At 43.4% G+C, this 11,287-nt stretch overlaps 1 protein-coding gene and 1 long non-coding RNA gene across 3 annotated transcripts in view; one reads left to right on the plus strand and one right to left on the minus strand.

Annotated features, from left to right (window-relative positions):
* The window catches only part of LOC120755994 (uncharacterized), a 37,846-nt gene that overhangs the window by 23,023 nt on the left and 3,536 nt on the right, over positions 1-11,287 (plus strand). For both annotated transcript variants that reach the window (XR_005701974.2, XR_005701973.2), the window contains one exon: positions 10,923-10,975. This is a non-coding gene — a long non-coding RNA (uncharacterized LOC120755994). The remainder of the gene's footprint in view (positions 1-10,922; positions 10,976-11,287) is intronic.
* Positions 1,321-5,450, minus strand: PPP1R3C (protein phosphatase 1 regulatory subunit 3C). Its single transcript, XM_040071640.1, has 2 exons — positions 5,396-5,450; positions 1,321-3,848 (listed from the first exon to the last, which is right to left on the minus strand). Exon 2 carries the CDS (start codon positions 3,845-3,847, stop codon positions 2,903-2,905), a length of 945 nt encoding a protein of 314 aa, XP_039927574.1. The 5' UTR covers position 3,848; positions 5,396-5,450; the 3' UTR covers positions 1,321-2,902.

An 11,287-nucleotide genomic window follows, 5' to 3' on the forward strand; every position in this document is an offset into this window, starting at 1 on the left:
TCTGCTGGGCAAGAAGGACCTTGCAAGGCATCCTTGCAAAGCAGCTGGCTTAAAGCCAAGGCTTGGTCAAAGGAATCTGTCTTCTGGTATTTTTAAGTGATTTATGTCTCAGTCAGGAGCAGGGCTGTTGGGTTGGCTGGTCTCAAAGCCTGCCTGGAGGATAAGAAATGCTCCTTTCCTCATGCTAAAGGGCTTCTGCTTTACATTTGGGTTGTTAACTAGCCTTACATCTGATTTCTGAAGCCAAATTTCACATTGAGGCAAAGCAGCCTTCAAGCCGTGTAAGTTACAAATTTCTTTTTCGTTCATTTTTTTTCCTAGAGCAGGAACCTGGGGATTCAGTATGTAAGAGTTCCTGCCACTAAGAGCCAGTGTACCTACTAACTGAGTCTGAGATTGGTAGATGGGCTCTGTGTCCAGCCATGTGGAAGCACTGAATTTATTCCTCAAGTCAGCAAATTGCTGTTAGCTTTACATCTTCTGCCTTTTGGGAATTGCTTTTTCACAATTAAAGCTAGATTTCTTGCTGGAAACCCTTGACGTTGCGTGCAGCAGACCAAATTAAACTGCATCTTGTCCATGTAATGTACTGAGAACTGCCCCTCTGTGCAGCTGCCCATGGCCATGGAGGAGAGGTAGGGGTTCCCTCTGCCCACACCCCAGGAGACAAGGGCCCCTGAAAACCACTCCCAACCCTTATCTCCCCTCTGAGTGCGTGTGAGGCCATGCCGCAGCATCAGAGGTGCATGGCTAGCTCAGAGCACACACTTTATTTTGCAGGGAGTCCTTTGGGACTGATGGCAGCTCTGTGGATTGCTGGGTACAACCCCCCACTGCTCTAAACAGCAGCATAGCTGCAGGAGGCAGCACAACTAGCCAAGTAGAGGTGAAACCAAGCCAGAAAACATTAAGTGCTGCTGTCTAGATTCACCCACCCACACATCACATATGCTCTAGCTCAGCAGGTAAGTCTGGCCCTCAGATTAAGATGCACTCCTGCCAGACTTGCCCACAGCACAGCAAGACCCTTGACAAAATCTGTCAAACCAAAATATTCCGGGTAAATTTAATGAGATATAGTGGGTTTTTTTATATGATACAACTTGCAAGGTGAATACTTTTGAGGATCTCCCATTTAGTGGAGAGCTTGGATTTCATTTTCAGGGTAATGCCAGCTTCTGAGCTGAGATGCCATACCACAGGCAGCTTTAGCAAATCCCATGGCACAGAACAAACTGGTTGTACCTTGTATCACAGCTAAGTTTGTTTTACAGAAGCTGAGAAAAATAGATAGATTGAGCTGACACAGTGAGAACCAAATGTATCAAAATAAAATTTATTCTTAAAATGGCTAGTTTACACATAACAGGAAGGTTACATAAGAAAAAGTGCAATTAGTGGAGGAGGCTTATTTCACCTTAGTATTTAACATCTTGCTGCACCGCAAGTAGCTTCACACTCAGGCTATTGTACTTCTTAGCTGTGGACAAAAATGTGATTTATTTTTTGATGTTAATACCATTTCTGTATAGTTAAAAGGTGAGCCAGCATTCACACCTTGCTGAGCACGTACTGGACAATTTCTCACACAAGTCTTGAATGAAACCCAGATTACATTTAAAGTTTGGCAGCTCAGAAAGCTAAATTATAAGCATATAGATACAAAATATATATTAGTTTACTAAAGTCTAAAAAAAAAAAACTTTAAAAAAATGAGGTAAAATAAACCAGAAGAGTTTTCTATGTGCAAGCCTATATTCAGTCTAGAAAAAACTAGTAACAACCCTGCTCTTTTAAAGAAATTAGCTCTCACAAAGTGCAGCTAATTCACTGTCTTCAATATGAAGGACCTTGCCTATGTTACTTGTGAAAAGTCGTGGCTAATGTTGCAATTAGGAGCAGGATACTCAACCATCAGACGCTCTAAGATTAGATCAGGTGATGAGTGGAATCACCTAATGATACTATAGAGTAGGAAATTCACAAATTGCTGTGTTTTGTTGCCTAACCCTATTTTTGACATATTAGGGTGGCTTTAAATTTTTTTCAAAGGCACATTTTTCTTTTAATGTTGAAAGGCAGCCATCTGCCTGCTAAATAAGTAAGATGGTGAAGTCAAGGTTACATTTGATATCAAATGCAAGGCTTCACAACAGTAAGGACAGAGATGCCTTCTTAAAGCAATAGTCACTTCTACTACTCACTACGCATCATTTTCTTTAGTCTTCTTTTCATCCCATACATTTTTCTCTGAGATTTAGAAAAACAGCTTTGGAAAGAAGTAATTGGAACATTGCACATCTCCAAGTTATATAGAACATTCTACTTCTTCCTGTTTTCCCACTTTTCCATTATCCTCTCCAAGTTTCTTAATATGTATTGAAGCCACAAATCGTTGTCACGCATCCCTACCTGCCTTTGCTACAAGCATGTAGAGGGTCACACCAAGACTCCTGACGGCATCTACTGCACTCCTGATAGGCCCAAAATGAGTTGTGACATTCTGCTTTCACCCCTGTGCACACACATACTCTCACACACATTTACCACAGCTTGCTGAGACACTATTGCCTTCCATACTACTTTGCAAGTCTTCCTCCTCGTGACCCAGAAGAGCTGACAGCAGGAAGAAAGCAGCATATACTTGAGATACAGGCAAGCTACTCCTATAGCACGTAGCATACACATGAGTTACACCTTGGCTTTCTTTCCTTCCAAGGATAAGGTTTGGCTAAGAACTTCAGGAGCATAATATGCTTTAACAAGTCCCACAGTCTAATGAACTTGGATTTGCTCAGACAGCAAACAAAACCTGCCAGGTGGTTTCACCATGCAGTATGTGAACCAGAAAACTAACACTGTTCTGTTGCCAAATGGAAGGATGCTTCCTTGGTAGTGTGGATCACCAATATGGTAAAGAATTTTCAATGTGACCCAAGCTCTGCCACTGGGGGAAGAGGCCACTGGACAACCTTGGACTGCCCAGCTGATCAGGTTCTCTCTCTTGTCCTCTCCTCAAAGTTTGAAGATCTACATAGCCTTCCTTGGCAGATGGTATCTGAACACCATTGGGCTTCCACTCTGTGTGTACAATTTTGTAATTCTGACCGTCGTTATTGTCCCAGAAGGTATGTTCTCCACTTTGGTAAGAAATGCAAAACTCTATCTTCTCTTCAGAGGAAGTGGCAGGAGGGAAATCAATGGTAAATGAGAAGGTATCATTCTCAAAATCACTGTAAACATTGTTCATGTACACACACTCAACATCTTTGTAGGTCTTCCACGTATCGAAAGTAATACGAACCTGAACCTTTTTTTCAAAGCTCACATTTTTTACTTTCACAGTGCCTGACAGCACCTTCTCTTGCAGGGTGCAGGTCTCCAGGCAGACCAGGTTCGTCTGTAGACGGTTCCTGAAGTCCAGGTAGTCAGCTGAGGGCTGAGGGAAACCCAGAATCAAGTTTTTCTCCTCATGGAGTTTTAAGTCAGATGTTATATCCTCAATGCCCAAGAGGTCAAACTGCAGATCCCACACAGGAGGCTCCTGGAACTCGGAGAAGGTGTGGATCACAGTCAGGGACAGCCCCTTGGAGTCTGCAAATACTACACGCTTCTTGGCTCGTGCTGGCGAGTGGTTCCAGTCGCTCTTCGGATCTTCGGAGTCACATTTCACATGCAGACATGGCCTGAGAGGTTTGAGTCTGTTCACAAAGTTGTTTCTTCGGCAGTCCTCGAGGGGGCTGAGAAAGCTCTTCAGCGGCGGAGAATGGGCTATGCAAATTCGCATGGCCATATCCACAGGCATGCTGGAGCTGGGCAAGGGTCTCGGGTCCAAGATTTGTATCATTCTGAGTGGAGAAGGAACATGGGATGTTATCATTTATTACATCAGATAAGAAGCTTATCAAGAATGCATATTTACTTCATCCATTCATCCATTAATTATTCACAGCCTCATCTCTGCACAGCTTTAAACAATGCAGCCTAAATCAAAATTGACAGCTCTACCTAAGGAACCAGGGTGAGACTAGTCAGTCATTTCTTGCCAATCCTAAACGTCTTCAATTCAAATCTACTGTCCTTTCATTATTCAAACCTCTGAAAAACAGATTCTAGTGAAAGCTAATCGAACATATTTCCTTGAAAATACAGAAAAGAATATTATAGTGACGAGTAAAACAGATCCAGTTAAAGTGGAAGTGCTCATCCACTTGAACTTCCCTCATAGAGGCCCTAAGTGAGGTTTTAAAATTCCAACAAGCTGGATCAGCTGCTTCATCTCTGAGTACAGACAGCACTATATTAAGTAAGTTGCCTATCCCATCAGATGGGATTCTACGTATCTTTATGCAGAACCATCATTCTGTGGCTCTGAACAACTACTAGTCGATCTTTTTAGGCACTTGTTTGGTTGAATAAAAATACTGAAGCACCTTTAGAAATATTTGTATGAGCTATGAACCCAGATCTAAGTAATAGGGCTCTTTGCAGTGTTAATGAAAACTACTGAGTGAAGCAGATGACAGAAGTGGGAAAAGAGAGGGACATACTGTTTTTTCACCTCATTAGGCTTCAAGAGTTAACTTTAAAACAACTTCTGATAATCCCTAAAGACCATGCTGAAAGTCTACTGCAAGTATTCAATAAGAATGCTACAGTTTTGTTTGTAAAGAGTTACTCATAACCCTCCCTCGCAGATGATGGGTAACAAAATTACTCTGCAAGTCCATGGTCCATTCAAAGCCAGATAGCTGGAATATTTCAAAAAAGGGGCTTCAAATGTAGCACATCCCTGCTGAGATGGATGCAGTCCTTGCTAGAAATGCAGAGTTTTGTTGAGTCACAGAAAGTCATTTGCTTTGTCACTTAAATAAATGGCTTTCTGCTTCCCAGAGTTCTCACTGGTATTCCAGAGCCCTGCCAAAAATCAGAAGCTGCCCTGGCCTCATCTTCTTGCTTTTTTTTTTAATGTGGAGCATTTGCCATAATAAGCAGTAGGAGGAGAGTACCCGCATCAAATTAATCAACTTTTGCTTTGCTTTATTAGGAAAAGAACTAAGGCTTCAGAAATACTCTCTCTGCAGCTTTGGTGACCCGAGCTTTCGCAGTGTCAGGGGAAGGAAAAAAAGGAGGGGAGGGGGAAAAAAAAAAAAAAAAAAAAGGCCCACGCACCACCGAAATAGCAAAGAACGGGCAAGCATACAAACCCCACGCCACAGCGGAGCAGCTGCGGGCTGCTGGAGGCGCTGCCGGCGCGGGGCGGGCGGGGGCAGTGCCCGGCGGGACCCGCGGGGCGCAGCGAGCCCCGGCGCCGCTCGTACGGCCGGGCGGGCAGCGGGGCCCGCGGCGGGCAGCGGGACCCTGCGGCGGGCAGCGGGACCCTGCCGACGCTTACCTGCTACGCCGCGCTGCGCTGCTCGGGCCGCCACCGCCGCTCTGGGCCGCGCCCGCCGCGCCGCCGCCTTTATGGGGCCGGGCCGCGGCCCGCGGCCAAGGGGCGGCCCCGCCGGGGCCCTGAGGGGGGGCTGCGGCCAACGCCGCCCGGCCGGGAGCTGCCGGGGGCCCGTGCGCCGGCGGCCGGACACGCTGCCGGCGCCCTGTCCTTGCCCGTGCCCGGAGCTGCCCCCGCTCCTCGCCCTTCGGGAAGGGCAGCAGCAGCTGCGGGCGCGCAGGGCTCCCCTAGCACGCGCCTTTCCCGGGAGCGGCCGCGGATCCGCTGCACGGGCTCTTGGCGTGCCGTGCGTGCTGCGAGTGCCCGTGGGGAGCTGCTTCGGGGCGCTGCTAGAGCACCCTGCCCACTGGGACCAAACCCGTGTCAAATTATACACGTCTCCCTTTCGTTGGAATGGAGCTGGGGCCCTTAGCTGTAAGATAATGCTCCCAGGGCCAGAAATCCATCATCCTGGAATATAACTGCCTTTGTCCAAAAGTGGAAAAGTACTTTTGAACTTCTAACGTGAATGGTCCTGGTGGCTTTTCACCTCCCACGCCTGGTGATCTGTGCACTGTCTGAGGATGACAGGCCCTGCTGTAGGTCCCACGTTTTATCTACTGCCTTTTTCCAGAGGAAAGGGACAAAAACTGGAGGAATGCACCCCCGCAGCATTAGCCGTAGCAGTACTGTGGCGCTGCTGGTGTCCCACCTCTCGGTGGCCCCGTGGCAGACAAGCCCTTGCAGAGGCTGTGGACAGCCCACAGGTGACAGCGAGCTGTCTTCTGCAGGCTGTGAGCAATCCTACTAGAGCAGGCTCATCCCTGACTTACTGCTCCTCTAAGACCATGGCCTGGTTGCTAACTTTCTCTCTGGGTCTTCTGTAGATCAGCAGTTCCACTGCCACCTTCTTGCTGCTCAGCTGCTCTTTCCCGAGGGTGGTAAATGACTTGCAGTCAAACTACGAGATGTGATAAGGGAGTTTGTGAAGTGTGATTTTCTGAGTTCACAGCTTTCACCAGTAGATGAGACCACATACAAATGAACGGCAGGAAGTCCTGTGTCCTACATGAAGCAAAGGGGACTGACAGTGATAAACAAACAGTAAAGGATTTTTCTGTTCTTGATTTGTGAAAAGAAATCGAAAGTTGTGAGAATTTATTAGAAGATAGGGTGCGAGCATAGCAAATGATGACAAGGACACTTCCATCTTGGATTCAAGCTATATATAAGCAGAGGGAACAGTCAGGAAAGGCTAGAGGCTCCTGCTGATGGACGCATGGCACATGGATCAGTATCTGCCTCTGTACATATAAAGAGAGTATTCACAAGACAGTAACACTTCGGTTTCTTAGTTCCACACCTTGGTGACTGAAGTTCCTGCCTTTTGTGACAGTATGTGACATTAAGTGTCACCCAGATGAAGCCTGAAGCAGTAACTGGCAATGCAAACAAGGCTTTGGAATGTCCTGCTCTGTTTCCAAGCCAGTTACTCAGGACAACCTTCCCAGGTCCTCCATTTCTCAAGTTGCATCTCTGCTGCTCACATTGCTTTTCCTCTCTTTTCCTCTTTTCCCTCCTCTCTCTCTCTTTTTATTTTTTTTCCCTTTCTTTTTCTTGTTTTTTTTTTTTTTTTTTTTTTTTTTTTCTTGGTGTGGTTTTTTTGTTGTTGTTGTTGTTGTTTGTTTGGGGGTTTTTTGTGTGTATGTGTGTGTGTGTGTGTCTGCTGGCTCCCTCTCAAAGGCAGATGATATTTTCTCATTGTTTGTCTACAGAAAGTGATAGAAAACAGCATCTGTGTATTGGAAGCCTTGCTAGTAGCCTTACTAGTCACAAGTTTATTTTTCATTTGGAGGAGCTACAAAGACTTTCAGCCCCAGCCACCAACCTGCAGTAAGCCAGGCCACACATGCACATGGGTATAAGGGATGACTGGACACATGGCTGGCACTTACTAAATCTCTTCTACTTACCCATTATAAAAAATGAGTAAATAACTCTGGAGTTTTATGAGCCTGTGGCAGTTGAATCTTTGTCCTTGCAGCTTCCCACACACACTGCTTAGCTGGGCTGCTGTGCTATCAGGGATCACGTGCAGCAGCTGGGGCTGCTCTATCACACTATCTACAAACACTAAAGAACTGCTTGAAGCCTGTAGAAAAGGAGTTGCCTCAAGGCTTTCCGACACATATTTCTCTTGCTAGTAACTCGTTGCACTGGTGGTGCTATAAAATATTTTGCTCCTGCTGTGTAAAGTACCTGTTTTGCTCAACTTGGAAAACATCTTGAAAGATTGTTTTAAGTGATATGTTTAGCAAAAAACAGTAGTGAGATCCAGAGCCTTTCACGGGCAGGTCATTGCCCAAGTCAGTAAATACAGACAGGATTCAGTAACTTTGTGCCTCATTGGTAATCTGGAGCACATTCATGGCCGTGGACCGGTGTCCCAGTTCCTGATTGCCAATACAAGCAGAGAGCATTGCGCAGAGCCAGGGTAACTCTTTCCTCACCCAGGGAGGTGTCCCTGCATTGAGGCAAACTGACAGGGTTATCTGAGTTAGCACACCAGTTTGTCCTGTCAGTGATGGCTCCCTAGCTGTGCTTTTTATAGAGGACTCAGGTTTCCAGATACATTGGTTTGGCATCTTAAAATGTAGATCTGTCTGTCTGTCTTACCTTTCAAATAGCACTGCTAAAATAGGAGCACCAGAGGAAAAAAAATTACTGTCTTGCTGTGCATTTGACAGTACTTTATGGCGTATTAGCTGTTCTGACATTTGTAGGTGCACAATGGCAGAAATGTATTACTGGAAAAAGCATAGCTGATTATAAAATCAAACCCCATCATAGGGTATTGTACCTCCAACTGCATAAGTAAGGAGGAAACCCAAATTGATCCCCCAGACTAGTTCTTTGTCTTTTCCTGAAAACATGACACGTTTGATGTAGTACATTAATTGCAACAAGTTAGATATAGAAAACACACTTTTATTATAGCTACCATAGTTTCTCTAAACCTTAAATGTATGTTTTTAAAAACAGTTTGCAGCCTAAATAGTCCAGATGCAATGTAAGGCACAGGGTCTCTTTCAAGGAGCTCATTGCGGTTGCTCAGTGACAAACAGGCAATTGTGTTCACATTGTTCAGTTCAAAGGCAAATATATGGTATTAGCTCCGCAGTGAATGCTCTTATATGCAGATGGTCCTCCGGCTCTTGCCATTCTTCACCTCACTTGAACTAACCAAGACCTTTCAATCAGCAGTTCTGGAAACAGATAATGATCGTGCCTTCCTGTCAGCTATCACACCGCAATGGGCTGCTCTGGTCATCTGCTGGCTCTTGTCGTTTTATGAGAATGAAAGAACAGCTTTTTTTCAGCCTCTGTTCTGAAACTGAGTAATTAAGCAAGGATTTCGTGGTTTACTCTGACTTTATTACTTTCAGGTCGCTCTGTTTCTCTGCTGTCCTCCCGCACAGCTTCAGGAGGGAAGAAAGGAAATACATTGCAGTGGAGGATATAGAAAGAGTAGAGGAGCTGTTAGCATTTAATTAAAGCCTTTTGAAGCAAAGATAAGCAAATATTTCCTCAGAGCAAAGTGAACTCATGACCACATTTATAGGTAAAAAATTCAAGGGAGAAAAAACATATCTCCATTTCACTTGCATAGTGCAATCCTTGCTGTTTGCTGGGTGGGAGAGCAATGCTAGCTTAATGCAGTTACAGTATGCAGTTGAGCAGGGAAGCTTTTGATTTGGTTTTGGGCTTGAAATGAAAAGCCATTGCTAGGCCAGGGGCGCTATACTGGTGTCGTTAGAAAACAATATGTCCACCTTATTTTGGCTGGTATGTATTTTGTTCCTGCAGCATCACACAGCACCTGTGAATGAGACAGAACTTTAATGACTTGAAAGAACACCTGTGGTAATAGACAGTGACAATTCTGTCACACAAGGTTTACAGCAGCCTTTTTTTCCCTTGACTTGAGCTCTTCTGTTCAATATTTTTTCTCTGCTAATAAGACTAATCTTTGTAAATGTGTCTTATCTATGAAGTTGGGTTGCAGTTTTCTATGAATGTGACCGTGAGGCAAATAGTGATTTTTCAGGTACATAGCAAGTCAGTTGAGCCTGTAAGCCTTTGAAAATTTAAAATTACTTTTAGTGGTTTATCTGATGAAATACAGTGAGTAGAAGTTTTATTAAGTCTTAATAGAAGACTATTTACCTTCTTCTCAGATCCTTTGGTGAAGTTTTGAAAATTACTAATGGTTGCAAGTATATACCAAGGAAACTAGTCCTGGGGAACTCTGTTATTGTATTAGGAATTTCTTCAGCACTGGCACAGTCCATACAAAGAAGAAATAATTTTTTTATATTTTTAGAATTTTTATTAATATGCCACAGCCATTTGGAAGCCCTCACTGAGATACCTGTAAATTGTAATCACTTGTTAGTGGGCAAATCAGAGAAAGTCTGGGAAAAAATATTTCACTGCCCTCACTGCAATACTGCCACAATCATCCCCTAGAGAGCGGGGCAAGGAACATGTAGCCAAATGCACATGCAAAGATGGATGGCGTTTATGTTTCCTTACAGCAACAGGACATGGGTCTAATTCTTTGGGGGTTTATAGGGGTTCTAGGTCTCATTCTATTTCAGTCAGTGGTGCAAGTTCTTACCACTTCTGGAACTTTCTAAGGTTAAATTCAAAGATATTTGAATATTGAATATATTCTTTTTACATTCCTTAAACTGAAAGCTTTGGCCTGAAGTAGAAGGTAGAAATTGATTTAAAATGTCTAATCTTGTTACGGCTGATTAATGATAAATTAGTCAATTGTAGATGAGTCATCACTTTGAAAATGTATAGTGGCAGAGAAATGCATTGCTTTCTGAAAAAAAGTGACATAGTAAAAGCAAGAAAACATATCGAAGGCTGCTCAATCATTTAACATCATATGATTATATTCAATTCAGGATATTTTGAGCAAAATTCCTTAAACTGATTTTATGCAAAATGCAGTCTTTTAGAAACAGAATTGCTTTGCTAGTATATAGTAAGCTGAAATAAATACAATGCCACATTATTTATAAATTGCTGCAATGTAGAGTAAAAAAGGAAAGAAAACCAAAAGAAAGAAGAGCATAAATGTAGGTATTCATTCTTGGAGTAACTTGAACTCTCCATGAAGTATTTTACAAGAGTACAGAAAACAAAACATGTACATATATTTATACATGAGTATAAATCTGGCTTATAAATACAGATCAGATTCACTTTTAAGAATGCAAAGGCTCGTCTACATGTCTGAAATAAATGCAGTATTTCAATATTACAACATTCTTTTTCTCCATTTTTTTTAGGTTTTATTTTTAACCACACACCTGATGTGGCTGAACCTTGATAATCTGTGGCCAAACATTTTATAAATACATATCATATTACTGTGTGTAAATAATCAGTGTTTATTCTGTCCTTTTTTTCCTAGGCCCAGGTGAAGGAATTACCTCTGCTGGTGAATAGTCTTTTCCAAAGAAAACAGTAAGTGAAATGCTGCTTTCTGCAATTTGATTTATGCTAAATGTTGTGTGAAGAAGCAAATGTTGGTTGAGCAGACACTTCCATCAGCTATGTGGGCAATATTCTCATTCTTTGCAATCTCCGGAGGAAAAATGTGATTTTTTAATTCATATGTGCACAATTCCCTACAGACTTGCAGGAGCCACATGATTATTCAATATGATTACCATTCCCATAATATTTATGTTGACTAAAACCTTCATCCTAAATAAGCATTGCTATATCTGACAGCAGCCCAACTAACAGCTGCAAGATGTTCACACAGGGTGTTTA

This window comes from Hirundo rustica, chromosome 8, assembly GCF_015227805.2.
Source record: "Hirundo rustica isolate bHirRus1 chromosome 8, bHirRus1.pri.v3, whole genome shotgun sequence".
In the NCBI taxonomy this organism is placed as follows: domain Eukaryota; kingdom Metazoa; phylum Chordata; class Aves; order Passeriformes; family Hirundinidae; genus Hirundo; species Hirundo rustica.